The sequence below is a fragment of the Asterias amurensis genome, chromosome 11 (genome assembly GCF_032118995.1).
Source record: "Asterias amurensis chromosome 11, ASM3211899v1".
Lineage (NCBI taxonomy): Eukaryota > Metazoa > Echinodermata > Asteroidea > Forcipulatida > Asteriidae > Asterias > Asterias amurensis.
The window spans coordinates 19,562,658-19,575,690 of record NC_092658.1 but is presented as its reverse complement, the minus strand read 5'-3'; the positions used below and the strand labels follow the sequence as shown (position 1 = coordinate 19,575,690).

The 13,033-nt window shown below is 43.6% G+C and overlaps 2 protein-coding genes across 2 annotated transcripts in view; one reads left to right on the top strand and one right to left on the bottom strand.

Annotated features, from left to right (window-relative positions):
- Positions 1–1,058: 1,058 nt before the first annotated feature.
- LOC139944021 (uncharacterized) overlaps positions 1,059–13,033 on the top strand; it is a 35,078-nt gene continuing 23,103 nt past the window's right edge. Inside the window, exon 1 of the mRNA XM_071940958.1 lies at positions 1,059–1,088. The gene's annotated coding sequence lies outside the window, so the exon portion shown is untranslated. The remainder of the gene's footprint in view (positions 1,089–13,033) is intronic.
- On the bottom strand, positions 1,610–11,275 carry LOC139944030 (uncharacterized). Its single transcript, XM_071940973.1, has 2 exons — positions 10,800–11,275; positions 1,610–2,866 (listed from the first exon to the last, which is right to left on the bottom strand). Exon 2 carries the CDS (start codon positions 2,530–2,532, stop codon positions 2,044–2,046), a length of 489 nt encoding a protein of 162 aa, XP_071797074.1. The 5' UTR covers positions 2,533–2,866; positions 10,800–11,275; the 3' UTR covers positions 1,610–2,043.

Genomic DNA, 13,033 nt, shown 5'->3' with positions numbered 1-13,033 from the left:
TTAATTTTGTTTTGTTTCATTAATGAATCAGCAATTTTTTATTATTTTATTTTAAAGGGACAAATTTGGCAGTACGTGACGGTCCCCGCCCCCTTTAACGCAGGGTTTTAACAATTCGAAGGATTGCATGCACCCCTTAGGTTGCGACACCCAAGTGTATTTTCCTAATCTTTACCCTAAAGTGAAGATCACTGGGGGTGGACTGGATTTCACAAAGAGTTAAGACTCGTCTTATCTCGAGTTAGGACGAGTTACTCGTCTTAACTATAGGACTAGCCGTACGTTTTTAAAATATCTCCTTGGACTAGTCTTAAATTAAGACTAGTCCTATCACTTTGTGAAATTGACCCCAGGGGGTTATCGTCATTCATAGAGCAGTCATCATTCAGATATTCTACCATAAATTCTGCACCATTTCTGTGGCATGTCAAGGCTGAGAGGTTTAGTACATTGGTCTTAAGATCTTAAGTTCTGGGTTGCTGAGCAACAGGGTGTGGGTTCAAATCCCGGTCATGACACTTGTGTTCTTCAGCAAGTCGACACTCTAACTTTAATGGTTCTCTTCAACCAGGGGTAAACTTGAGGGCAGAGGTGGTTCCTGTGATTGATTAAGCTTGGTTCGCTGCATATACTTGACAGCACAGGTTGTATCTCAGTTCCCTGGGGAGTATATAGGCATATACTCCCCAGGGAGCTGAGATGGTTTAGGTAAAATTATAGGGAAGAATAATATTGAACAACCATTGTAGATATAAATATAATACATGATAAAACAACAACACAGAAACCCTTATGAAGCATTAAAAATTGTTTATCTTTATTTTTTTATACTTACAATCAGTACAGTACACTCATGATAATGTGAAATCTGAAAAGGGGAAGCCCCTTCCAGTCCTTTTAAATCCCCGTTATTGTTGGAGAGCGCCCTCTCTTGTTCAATGTGTGATCAATGGAGGGAGATTTGAGGCCGACACCAGCAGGAAAAAAAAGACCTCACTAAGTTTACTAAAAATTAGTAGTTTTTCCCTCCGCCTGTGATTCTTCAAGGTACACCTGATTGTTCACCAAAGACTTGCTATGTTTCAAAGGTATGTTTAGAGTAAACAAATCTTAAATATCTGTATTTTTCTTGCCATTAACCGCAAGTAAAGTAGGACTAACTTCCCATGTGTTATGCAATGAATGAATAAATCATACAATGATACAGGTGACTCCGATCGGCGCCGAATATCCTACTAACTATTCCTATTTAAGTACTAGCATAATTATAACCAGAAACTATAACTTATAAGTAGGGATACACCAAGTGAGAATGAGAATTGCAATTACCAAAAGGTTTAGCGCCTTCGTAGGACGTCCTATTTTCAGGATGTCCCTAAAATCGTGGCAAATATTGTGGCGGGAGCGGGGGGTGGGGCCAAAGAGTCTGGTCTTGTTCGACAGGGACAGGGGGGGGGATAAAAATATAACGAGCGGCGGCTAAATCCTGCGGGCGGTTCGTTTGGTAGATAAGTACCTACGCCTAGACATAGATTAACCTCAAATTATGAACGAGCAGTTAGGAAACTTCAAATAACCTCCTGAGGATTCATATAGGTTCCAAGGCACAGTTAAATGGTTTATTTCAAGTACAATAATCAATAGATAATTCACAGGTTTATAATTACAACACAACCCAATAACCCTGCCTTCTAATAATATCAGGCCCTCAGACAATGCAATGAATAAATGCAGTTATAATGCACTATCGGGCCCAAGTGACAGGTGAACCTCACGCAAGTTACACAATCGTCTCAAATACAGACTATGCCTCACAACGGCGTAACGCCTTGCACAGAACCCGCAAGCATACAAGTCGTTATAATTGAACAAGAACACTGTGATTTATCTTAAACTTTAACAATTTATTCAAAATGTAAATTTGACGGAATACTGCGCTGATTTTTCAAAAATGTCATTGTGGCAAGAATAAAAATGATTTCAGTCTTAAGTTCATCGCTCGTCTACTCAGCTAGGGATCCAAGGTGTAGCGGGAAGGGTCCACTAATTTGATATACACGCGTGTGATGTTCTCCACATCGACGAGCTTGCCGCCCAAGTACGTCTTCTGGCACAGCGTCTCCTCCAGCCGGGCAAACCAGGTCCGTCTTGCTGGTACCTCCGGATGCACGGAGTCATCGCCGCCATCTTGGTCTGCCTCGGGAGCTGCGCTCTTGGCAATGATTCGGACGATGTCCCTGGGGGAGAGTCGTCTGTGTTTGCAGGCTTCCCTCTCATGATTGCCAACATGGTGCAGGGTTTGCCCCCCAACCGAATCGAAGGGGACCTTGGTGGAGCATGAAGAGGCGATATCGGGGTTGGTGACCGGCTGATGACTGTGGGGCTCAGAGGTGCCTGGTTTTCTTCGGTTGGAGTCTTGGGCGATGGGGGTGGCTTGCTCACCGTAGCTCGGGCTAAGGACCGCTTGGTTGGGTCATCACCAGCTAGTCGTCCAACCAGCACTGACCGGTCCACCGAGATTGGGAGTGTCATTCCCCCATTCAACACAGGGGAACCTCTGCGAGGTTCCTTCTTTAGCTTGGCTTGGATCCTTGCACCTTCCGCCTGGTGATCAGGGTGGCAAATCCGATAGTGTCTCCCAAAATTATCTCACCTCTTCTCATTAAAGCTACACCTCTTGCAGTGGAGAAACTTGGGCGGGCCATGCTTAACCTGAAGGTGACGCCACAGGCCCTGTTTGCAGGTGAAGGTGTCATGACACTTATAGCACGCCTCAACCATCCTGCAGCATAACAAAAACAACCAAACAAAACCTTCAGTCAATACCACCATCAATAACCCTACTACCTAACAATGCTACCTTAACCTCAATGTGGAGTCAGCGTTGTGCGGTCTTTGAGGCAGCGAGAGGCAGACGGTGAGTTAGGAGGGCGCCACCATGGGGCGGAGTTTGGTTATGCCATTCTAATGCCTCCGTCGCTGGTCGGTTGCTTTTCCGACTTCCAATTACAGGTAAACTTTCTTCTTTTTGCAAGTGTGATTTAAATATATAAACTTTAGGGCAATAAACCGGGTATAACGAACATCATTTAGATTTATCCATCAGCCCATTCAAGCTCTGGATTGTATTTTATTTTTCAGTAATTAAAGTTCAGTCAAAGTTGTAAAGTAGATAAAACTGTCATGGCGCCGTCCATAGCAACAGCGCTCTGCTCGTACATGTGCGTTTATTTAACACGAGCCTGAGGTTTATTGTATGTGGTGAATTAATTCCTGTATAGATGCATCTGTGAAATGGGTAATTTACAGTACAGTTATACGTATTAAGTCTAAGTTGATTGAGCAATGTGGGCATATTTTGACGAATTAATGGTGATCCATAGTCTAGTTATGCTACAACAGCGCCCTCTACGTCATTGGTAGACTTGTCAAATTGGTACATGTATTGACATAGTGTGTTAATTAGCTTGCCATTGTGTATTATTTGGAGAAGGTTGTCTATTATTATTAAGCTGATGACTTTAAGACTTTAGAATAAATCTATATATTGTTCTGATAATTCTTAAGGGTTTTAGGACAAGATGATCTGGATAATCCCATGTATATTGTTTTGACTGGTAGAAACTAACTGTACTGCTGGATATAATTGTTTAATACAGGTCTTACAGATACAGGTGTATATTTCAAAACAGAAGGGTTGCAAATTAATAAATTGAGATTTGCATTATTTCACAGTCAGTATTTTACCTAATTGGATAGATTTGAGTGGACACACACTGCATGTATTTATCATACTAATGATTTCTTTTATTTTCTCTTTTCTCTTTTACTTGTTAATTGTTTACTGTTAACTTTGGATGCCATTCTAATGCCTCCGTCGCTGGTCGGTTGCTTTTCCGACTTCCAATTACAGTTATCAAATTAAATAGTCAATCCGAACCCACTGATGTTTCGAGGTTTCAAATTATTTTAGGCCTCGTTCGTCACCCCCCTCCACACGTGTCAGAAGTGGGATTGACTGCTGTAATTTCAAAACAACAAAAGCGATGTTGTAGGCATTGAATGGTATCAAAGTTTGTCCAGTCCTGTGTGCTGCAGGTCTTGTGAAAATAAGCTGTTGAAATGAGTGCTACTGTAAAAATCAGCAAGGATGGTGGAAAGTCTCTTCGTTTCCCTCTTCAGCAAGGAAAACTCTCGCTACAGTCGCTGGAGGACTATTTCGAGGGTGCCATCGGCGTCACTTATATCGATAAGGATGGTGAGGAAGTGGTGCTACCCAAGGTAGACAACATGATTCTACCCCCTGAAGACAGCTGGGAGGACCATGTTTACTCCGTCGTTATCAGAGAGCAAAAACCACAGATATCTCCTTCAACAGCCCCCAGTCTCACACATGTCGTGATGGCACCTGATCGGAAGCTTCACACCTTCGAAGGCAGAGAAGATTCCTCCATAAAATCTGTTACAGTAGAAGAATTTGTATCGTCAATGAAAAACGCATTCCAACGATACAACGTGCTACTTGACCAGAGGGGACAGTTTTTGCTGGATTACCTGCGTGCCGGCCCAAAGATCGAAGTAAGGTCCCTCCTCTCTGGTGGGAAAAGCGCCCAGGATTGTTTGGAGTATCTTCAGTCCTCATACGGAGAATCACTTACGAGTGGGGAACTACAACGCCAATTCTTGCAACGCCGACAACGCCAAGGTGAGTCAATCCGCCAGTATGCTATTGACTTAGAGAGACTCTTTCATCGATTGCAGAAAAAGGATCCAGGCCTGTACAAAACCCCTGACACAATCATTAAGGAACAATTCGTGGATGGGATCGAGACAGAGGGACTGCGTCACTCATGCAGGGATCTCCTTGACCGAACTTCCGAGATTACATTCTGCGAGCTGAAGAACTGGGCAGTGAAGAGAGATGAACGCGAACATGCTCATCATCAAACGACACCTCGAAGTGCATCCGCTCTGCAGGTTCAAGAAAACTCAAGAGACAGAGTCACCTGTTTGGAGGAACAGATGAAGAGAATTCTCAACAAACTAGATGCCATTACGAGTCATGCCAATGTCTCCTTCCCCAGCAGCGGGCCCCAACACTGGCAGGGCAGACCCGAATCTCCATCCCCACTAGTGCTGGGCGAATAGTGAATTTTTGTTATTCGGATACCGCTGGCCAACTATCCGAAATTAACCGGATATTCGAATAGTTTTTTTTGCCGCTAGAGGGCGCTATTTAAAAAAAATAAAATAAAAAAAAAATTAAAAATATTTTTTTTTTTGCCGCTAGAGGGCGCTGTTCGTTTGTGAATGAGATCTTATGGGCGGATTGATATTAGTTTTAGACAGTGTCACTCGGTTCATTCATAAAAATGACCGGATCTAATTTAAAGATGGCGATTTGCTTTTTCTTTTGATCGTGATTGACTCTACGTGAAGGAAAACTTTTGTAATCTTTGAACAAATTACGTCAGAAATGTCATTGTTTTAACTCTTCACGAAGGTGAGCATAGTTAAATACTTAATATATGCTGTTTTATGCTGTCTTAATAGAAGTTTCATAAGGATTCAGACAAAATATTCATATCAGTTGTCGCCCGACGTCCGCGGATATTCGGATATTAAAGAATATCCGGTTACTCGGTTGTAATTACAGAATTATCCGGTTTGTAAATAGGTATTCGCGCCCTATGCGGATATCCGGTTAAGAAAAAAAAGGCATTCGCGGTTACGGATAGGAAAACCTATTCGCCATTAACCGGATATTCGAATAATTCGCCCAGGCCTAATCCCCACCCAGATGTTACAACTGCGACCAGTTCGGGCATTTTGCTCGTAATTGCCCGGCCCCTCGCCGCCAGCCAAGAAATGTTTTCCCGACACACCAGACACCTCCCCAGCAGTCGTATCCCGGTCAGCGATTCACCCAGAGCCATAAGAATGAGATGGCCAAGGCGACTGCTGATTGTTTTACTGTCAATGCACTCTTTGGTGAGCAACAGGTGCCTTGTCTTTTGGACACTGGTTCTATGGTGACAACTATCACCAACAATTTCTACGTCACACACTTCAAGCCAAGAGGTATACAACTGATGAGCGTACCAGAGTATTTCCAGCTGGTATCAGCCAATGGCACTTCCATACCATACACTGGAGTTTTTGAAACCAACATCTCAGTCTTTGACATCACTGTTCCATCCAGGGTGGTGCTCGTCATTGAGGACTCCCGGGTATCAACCATGGCATCAGGCATTATTGGAATGAACGTCCTGAAGGAATGTTGGAGCAAATTCATGACATCTCAGGGACAGACCCATCTGAAGAAGATTGAGCCACATGACAATCACAAAGTGTGGGAGAGTGCAATGCAGACAGTGCAGAAACGTGAAGAATTTACATCGAACCAAAATCAGATTAGTAGAGCATATCTCCGTCGGGGACCAGCTGTTTTAATCCCTGCCAAACAGATGATGATTTTACAAGCCTCAGCCAGCCCGGGTCCAGATAACACAGCGTACGTTGCAGTATTGGAATCTGGTGAATCATCCAATCTCCCCAATGGTATTCAATTGAATAGGTCATTAGTCAGTGTCCATGGGGGAAAGTTCTCCTTCATTGTAGCGAACGACACAGATCGAGATGTTGTCTTACCAGGTCATACCTGTATCGGTACACTATATAACGGAGAACTCATTACACCAGAGCATGAAACCCACGAGTACAACATGAAGCAAAACCTAGTGAATTGTTCTTCGATGTCTACGTCTGACAAGAATGATACACCGTCATTGTTGCATGATCTGAAGTTGGGAGATCAATTTTCACACGAAGAAGCTTCAAGATTCGAAAAGCTGCTCCAGAAGTATGACAGTGTATTCTCGAAAAACGATGGTGACTTGGGCCACACTGACACCGTCAGACATCGCATTGATACAGGTGATGCCTCCCCCATTAGTCAGCGATACCGGTCACTTCCACCATCACAATACAAAGAAGTCAGGGCACACATCCATGAGCTGCTTGACAAAGGGATCATCCGAGAAAGCTCAAGCCCGTGGGCATCCCCGATTGTAGTCGTGCGAAAAAAAGACCACTCAATTCGCTTATGCGTGGATTACAGGAGACTTAATAGTTTGACGACGAAGAACGCATTTCCGTTGCCCCGAATCAATGAGTCTCTTCAGGCCCTTGGGAATGCAAAGTATTTCAGCACCATGGATCTGACGTCTGGATTCTACCAAGTTGCCATGGAAGAGAGTGACATCCAAAAGACTGCCTTCACAACGCCTTTTGGGCTGTGGGAGTACACCCGTATGCCCTTCGGCCTCTGCAATAGTCCAGCAACGTTCCAGAGGTTGATGCAGCGATGTTTTGGTGATGAAGCCTTGCAGAGTCTTTTAATATACCTTGATGACATCATAGTATATTCCGCTAGTTATGAGGAACATCTACAGCGTCTCGAAATGGTATTTCAGCGGTTACAAAAACACGGTTTAAAGCTGAAACTTTCAAAGTGTGACTTCTTCAAAACTCAAGTGAAATATCTTGGACACCTTATTGTGGCAGGAGACGGGGTGAAGCCAGACCCTGAGAAGATTGCAGTAGTAAAAGACTGGCCAGTGCCAACAACTGTCACAGATCTGCGATCGTTCCTTGGCTTCACTGGATTCTTTCGCAAGTTCATTCACCGATATACTAGCGTCACTGCACCACTTCTCAAATATCTCACAGGGACATCGCGTAAAGGAAAAATCAGAGACGGACAGAGGAGAATAGAGCTTGACGAGGCGGCACATTCGGCGATACAGTCACTTAAGTCAAAGTTGATTGAAGCCCCGGTGTTGAGCTTTGCAGACTTCTCGCTACCATTTACAGTGGAAACAGATGCGAGCAGTAAAGGGCTTGGTGCTGTGCTCTCACAACAACAACGCGATGGCTCAAAGTCAGTGGTAGTCTATGCCTCACGATCACTACGACCAGCGGAGAAGAACGATAAAAATTACTCGGCATTCAAGTTGGAGTTGTTGGGCGTACGCTGGGCCGTGTGTCAGGCATTCCGGGATTACTTGTTTGGAAACAAGTGCATCATTCTCACCGATCACAATCCCCTCAAATACTTGGATACCGCAAACCTGAGTGCAGCTGAGATGCGGTGGGTACAGCAGTTGTCAGCATTTGACTTCAAACTAGAATACTGTCCTGGACGAACTTATCAAGCGCCAGATGCCCTTTCGCGACTTGACACATGACCAGTTGATGCAGCTCTCAATTTACAGTCCACCCCAGATGCTGAGCTATCATCTTGTACCATCCGCGCCACTTGTGGTCCAGTTGGTGTAACCACAGAATTTCCTCAGATGTTGGCCCATCAAATCCAAGTAACTACCGACGAAGGCAGCCAAAGTTTACCGGGCTATTCTGCAAAGATGCTGAGAAGTTTACAAGATGAAGATTTCATCCTCCAACGGGTCATCCCCTACGTAAAGAGACAAAGACGACCATCAGAACAAGAGGCAGAACGAACCAAGTGACGTTGTTTCAGTTCTTAAACATATGAACCAACTCTTCTTCAAAATGAAGTCTTGTACCGACGTTCTATATTGCAAGGAGACGGTATGTGTGAACGATTGGTGACCCCTGCCCGACTACACGAGGAGATCCTGACTCTTTTTCATGATAATGCAGGACACTTTGGCGTAAAGCGAACCCTGAAGCTGATACAACCCCTCTTCTACTGGCAAAGAATGGAAATCTTCGTCCACACTTGGTGTCACCAGTGTGAAAGATGCAGTGTAAGCAGATGCCCTACTCGTGCTACTCGGCCCCCACTGGGAACTCTACGTGCCACAGCTCCCCTTGAGGTAGTGGCTATGGACTTTACTGTACTGGAGCAGTCATCTGATGGGTATGAAAATGTACTTGTACTCACGGACATCTTCACGAAGTACACTTGGGCAATCCCTACAAAGGATCAACGTGCACAGACTGTCGCCAAGATGCTGGTGAAACATCTCATCATACCATTTGGTGCTCCATTGCGTCTGCATTCTGACAATGGAAAGTGTTTTCTCGCTCAGGTAGTGCAGGAACTTTGCACGTTGTATGGCATCGGACAGTCCCACACCACACCATACCACCCCCAGGGCAATGGTCAATGTGAAAGATTTAACAGAACGCTCCATAACTTGCTTGTTGCCCTGCCAACCCATAAGAAGACAAGATGGACTGACTCTATTCCTCATTTAGTGACAGTCTACAATAACACAAAACATTCTAGTACTGGTTACGAACCCTTCTACTTGATGTTCGGGAGGAATGCTCGCTTACCCCAGCACCTTGTTCTTGGAGTGGATCGTTCTCAACTCAGCGGCGTCAGTGTTGGCTCCTTCGCTAAAAAGCATTGTGAGAATCTTGATAAGGCGCGGGCCCTTGCCACAGCGAACTTAGACAAGAAGGTAGAATTAAGAACTTCTGCATTTGAGAAAGATGTGTTTGAGAGGCCCCTTTGTACTGGAGAATTCGTATTAGTCCGAGACCGATCTCACAGAGGAAGGGCAAAGATTCAGGACTATTGGGAAACCGACCCATACATGGTAGTGAAACAGCCTTTCAAAGGACAACCAGTTTATGTGGTGCGAAACTCAAGTGGACGACAAAAAGTGCTTCATCGCTGTGAGCTGAAACATTGTCCTTGGGATGCCAGACCCCCAACCACCCCGAGCACAGAAGACGATAACACTATTGATGGTGTAACCTCATCATCAACGAGCGATGACAACTGGGGAGTGACACTAACCCTTCCCAAACAGCCGCCATCCAACGCCCCCATACCAGCCCCCTCTCCTTCAGACGAGCCCCTTGCAGTAGTTCCAGCCCCCTCTCCTTCAGACGAGCCTCTTGTAGCAGTTCCAGCCTCTTCTCCTTTAGACGAGCCCCTTGCAGTAGTTCCAGCCCCCTCTCCTTCAGACGAGCCCCTTGTAGCAGTTCCAGCCTCCTCTCCTTCAGACGAGCCCCTTGCAGCAGATCAGCTCTGTGCACCAGGTGAGAACTTTATCCTCAGAACTACCCATGACATCTCATCTGTGGAAGGACCACAGATGTCACCAACTGACACAACTGGGAGTGCTGACACGACTACCGAAGCTATGGCAGCCGCAGGAGTGCCAAGGAAACCGAGACGCTCCAACCGCATGACGAAAGGAAAACCCCCAAGTAGGTACCAGTTTTCTAATGTTGTGCGCTTATTAACTCAAGTCAAGGATATGATGGCAGCCACTACTGAGAAAGACTTGAGTAGCTCAGATACAGACTAATTATCAGTATGAACTATTGCTGCTCCAATACCCAATTACATGTGGAGACAGAACTGTATTGGAATGTGTGACAAAATGTTGTTGTACTTATCACTGGAATAAGAACAGTTAAGGTGAGGAAGCTCAAAGGACCCATGGGCATTTGAACCTTGCTTAGTTTTCCAAAATTGTGATAATAATTGTTAAATAATAATTAATAAATTGAGATTTGCATTATTTCACAGTCAGTATTTTACCTAATTGGATAGATTTGAGTGGACACACACTGCATGTATTTATCATACTAATGATTTCTTTTATTTTCTCTTTTCTCTTTTACTTGTTAATTGTTTACTGTTAACTTTGGATGCCATTCTAATGCCTCCGTCGCTGGTCGGTTGCTTTTCCGACTTCCAATTACAGTTATCAAATTAAATAGTCAATCCGAACCCACTGATGTTTCGAGGTTTCAAATTATTTTAGGCCTCGTTCGTCACCCCCCTCCACATCAACCTCACAGGTAGTCGGTGTCCCCTTTTTAGATACCTCCGATAGGTTTCCTGCCCATCAGGTAGGCCTATATCTAACCCTGTTTGGCCTACTACATTAGTTGGACCAGTCTCAGAACCTGCAGTAGGTTTGAGCCCTTTTTCTGGTCCCTCACTCACATCCTCAACATCATCGTGCCCACTTTCCAGGACAACCTCAGGTTCATCACCTACGCTTACATTCTCACTTTCATTGTGCCCGTCTTCAGGGGCAACCTCATGTTGATCTCCTAAGGGAACTTCCACAACCCTCTTAGGCTGATACGCCCAAGGCTCAAGGGGTTGACCCTCATACGGCTTAAAGGCAGTGGACACTATTGGTAATTGTCAAAGACTAGCCTTCACAGTTGTGTATCTCAACATATGCATAAAATAACAAACCTGTGAAAATTTGAGCTCAATCGGTCATCGAACTTGCGAGATAACAATGAAAGAAAAATAACCCTTGCAACACGAAGTTGTGTGCATTTAGATGGTTGATTTCGAGACCTCAAGTTCTAAACTTGAGGTCTCGAAACTAAATTCAATGAAAATTACTTCTTTCTCGAAAACTATGGCACTTCAGAGGGAGCCGTTTCTCACAATGTTTTATACCATCAACCTCTCCCCTTTACTCGTCACCAAGAAAGGTTTTATGCCAATAATTATTTTGAGTAATTACCAATAGTGTCCACTGCCTTTAAGCCTATCCCCGTGGACCACAAAAGCCTTACTCGAGTAAGGCTTTTGTGGTAAGGCTTTTGTATACTCCCACGTTTTAATTAAAAGCAGGCTCGTACACGATCAAAACGTAGTACCACGACAATAAAAACTACGGGCATTGTACACTCTTTAACAAGGGGTGTGCGTGCGACGGTTGATTGTATCGAGAATTGTCTCTTCAATCATGTCAATTTCCTTTATCTTACCATGCTAGTTGATACAAATTTAAAACAAATCAAGAACAAACAAACAAAACCAAACAAACAAATAAACAGGCAAACAAATAAACAACCAAACAAACATTTTTCTTTATTAATTTAAAACAAAACAATTTTTCTAGACAAGTACACCCCTTACACATCAATCGAGCGACCGGGTCCAAAGTCTGCTAGAGTGGATCGAAGACCCTCATGACTGAGGGTCATGACCCTCCTCATAAAAAGAAGGTCTATACGCCTCTCATACTACTGCTCCATCGAGTTTTCCCTCTTTGCCGTCGCTTTGCTGCCAACGTTTTGGGGATTTTCATGCTCATTACCTTATGTTGGGTCTTTGCCGCTACTGTTTGACCCAGTCTTGAGAATCTTATGTGATTCAGCAAGATGTTTTTACCTTTTTTACCTACTACACGTATCATAAGTTTGGACGCAGATTCGTATTTTAAGGCTGGTGGCTCATTGATTTGTTAGGTTACTTCCATAAACAAAAAATTAATGTGTTTATTTTGATAGAGTGTAAAAGTTAGAATAGGGTTATCATAATACTAAACTGAAACTGATATTCGACCAAACTTCCTCAAAAACTTGGATTTAATTCAAAAGGTCCGTATTGATGTGTGTCATCATGCAGAACAACGATCTATATAATTTTTGAAATGTGACACTTTTTGAAGTTTGAATAGGTCGAGCATATTAGGCCAATACATCGCGGAAACAATTTCAATCAAACATCCTTGCAAAAGGAATCTTTTCAAATATCATTATTGTGCAATTTTTACAATGTGTGTGCTCCCTAGGCGTTGAGAACAACAATGCAATTTTGGCAGCAGGTTACTTTTCAGGGAATCCCCCAGCGCTATGTAACCATTATGGGTGTATTCAATTGCGTGTGAATGGTGTTCCTAGTTAAAGGGGATGGACACTTTTGGTAATTACTCAAAATAATCATCAGCATAAAACCTCACTTGGTAACGAGTAATGGGGAGAGGTTGATAGTATAAAAAATTGCGAGAAACGGCTCCCTCTGAAGTGACATAGTTTTCGAAAAAAGAAGTAACTTTTCAAAAATTTGATTTCGATAAGTTGAGATTAAAACTGTTGTATGTTGGTACCGAAATAGACTATTTTGGTTTTGCTATACCGTCAACAGCTAGCAGCAGTTTTACATAAACGCAGATTTCAAGCAAAACATAGGTTAAAGCAGTTATTATTGTTTTCTCTAACCAAACCAAAACCAGACAACAACAATATTCCTATATATTTGGTTTGCGGT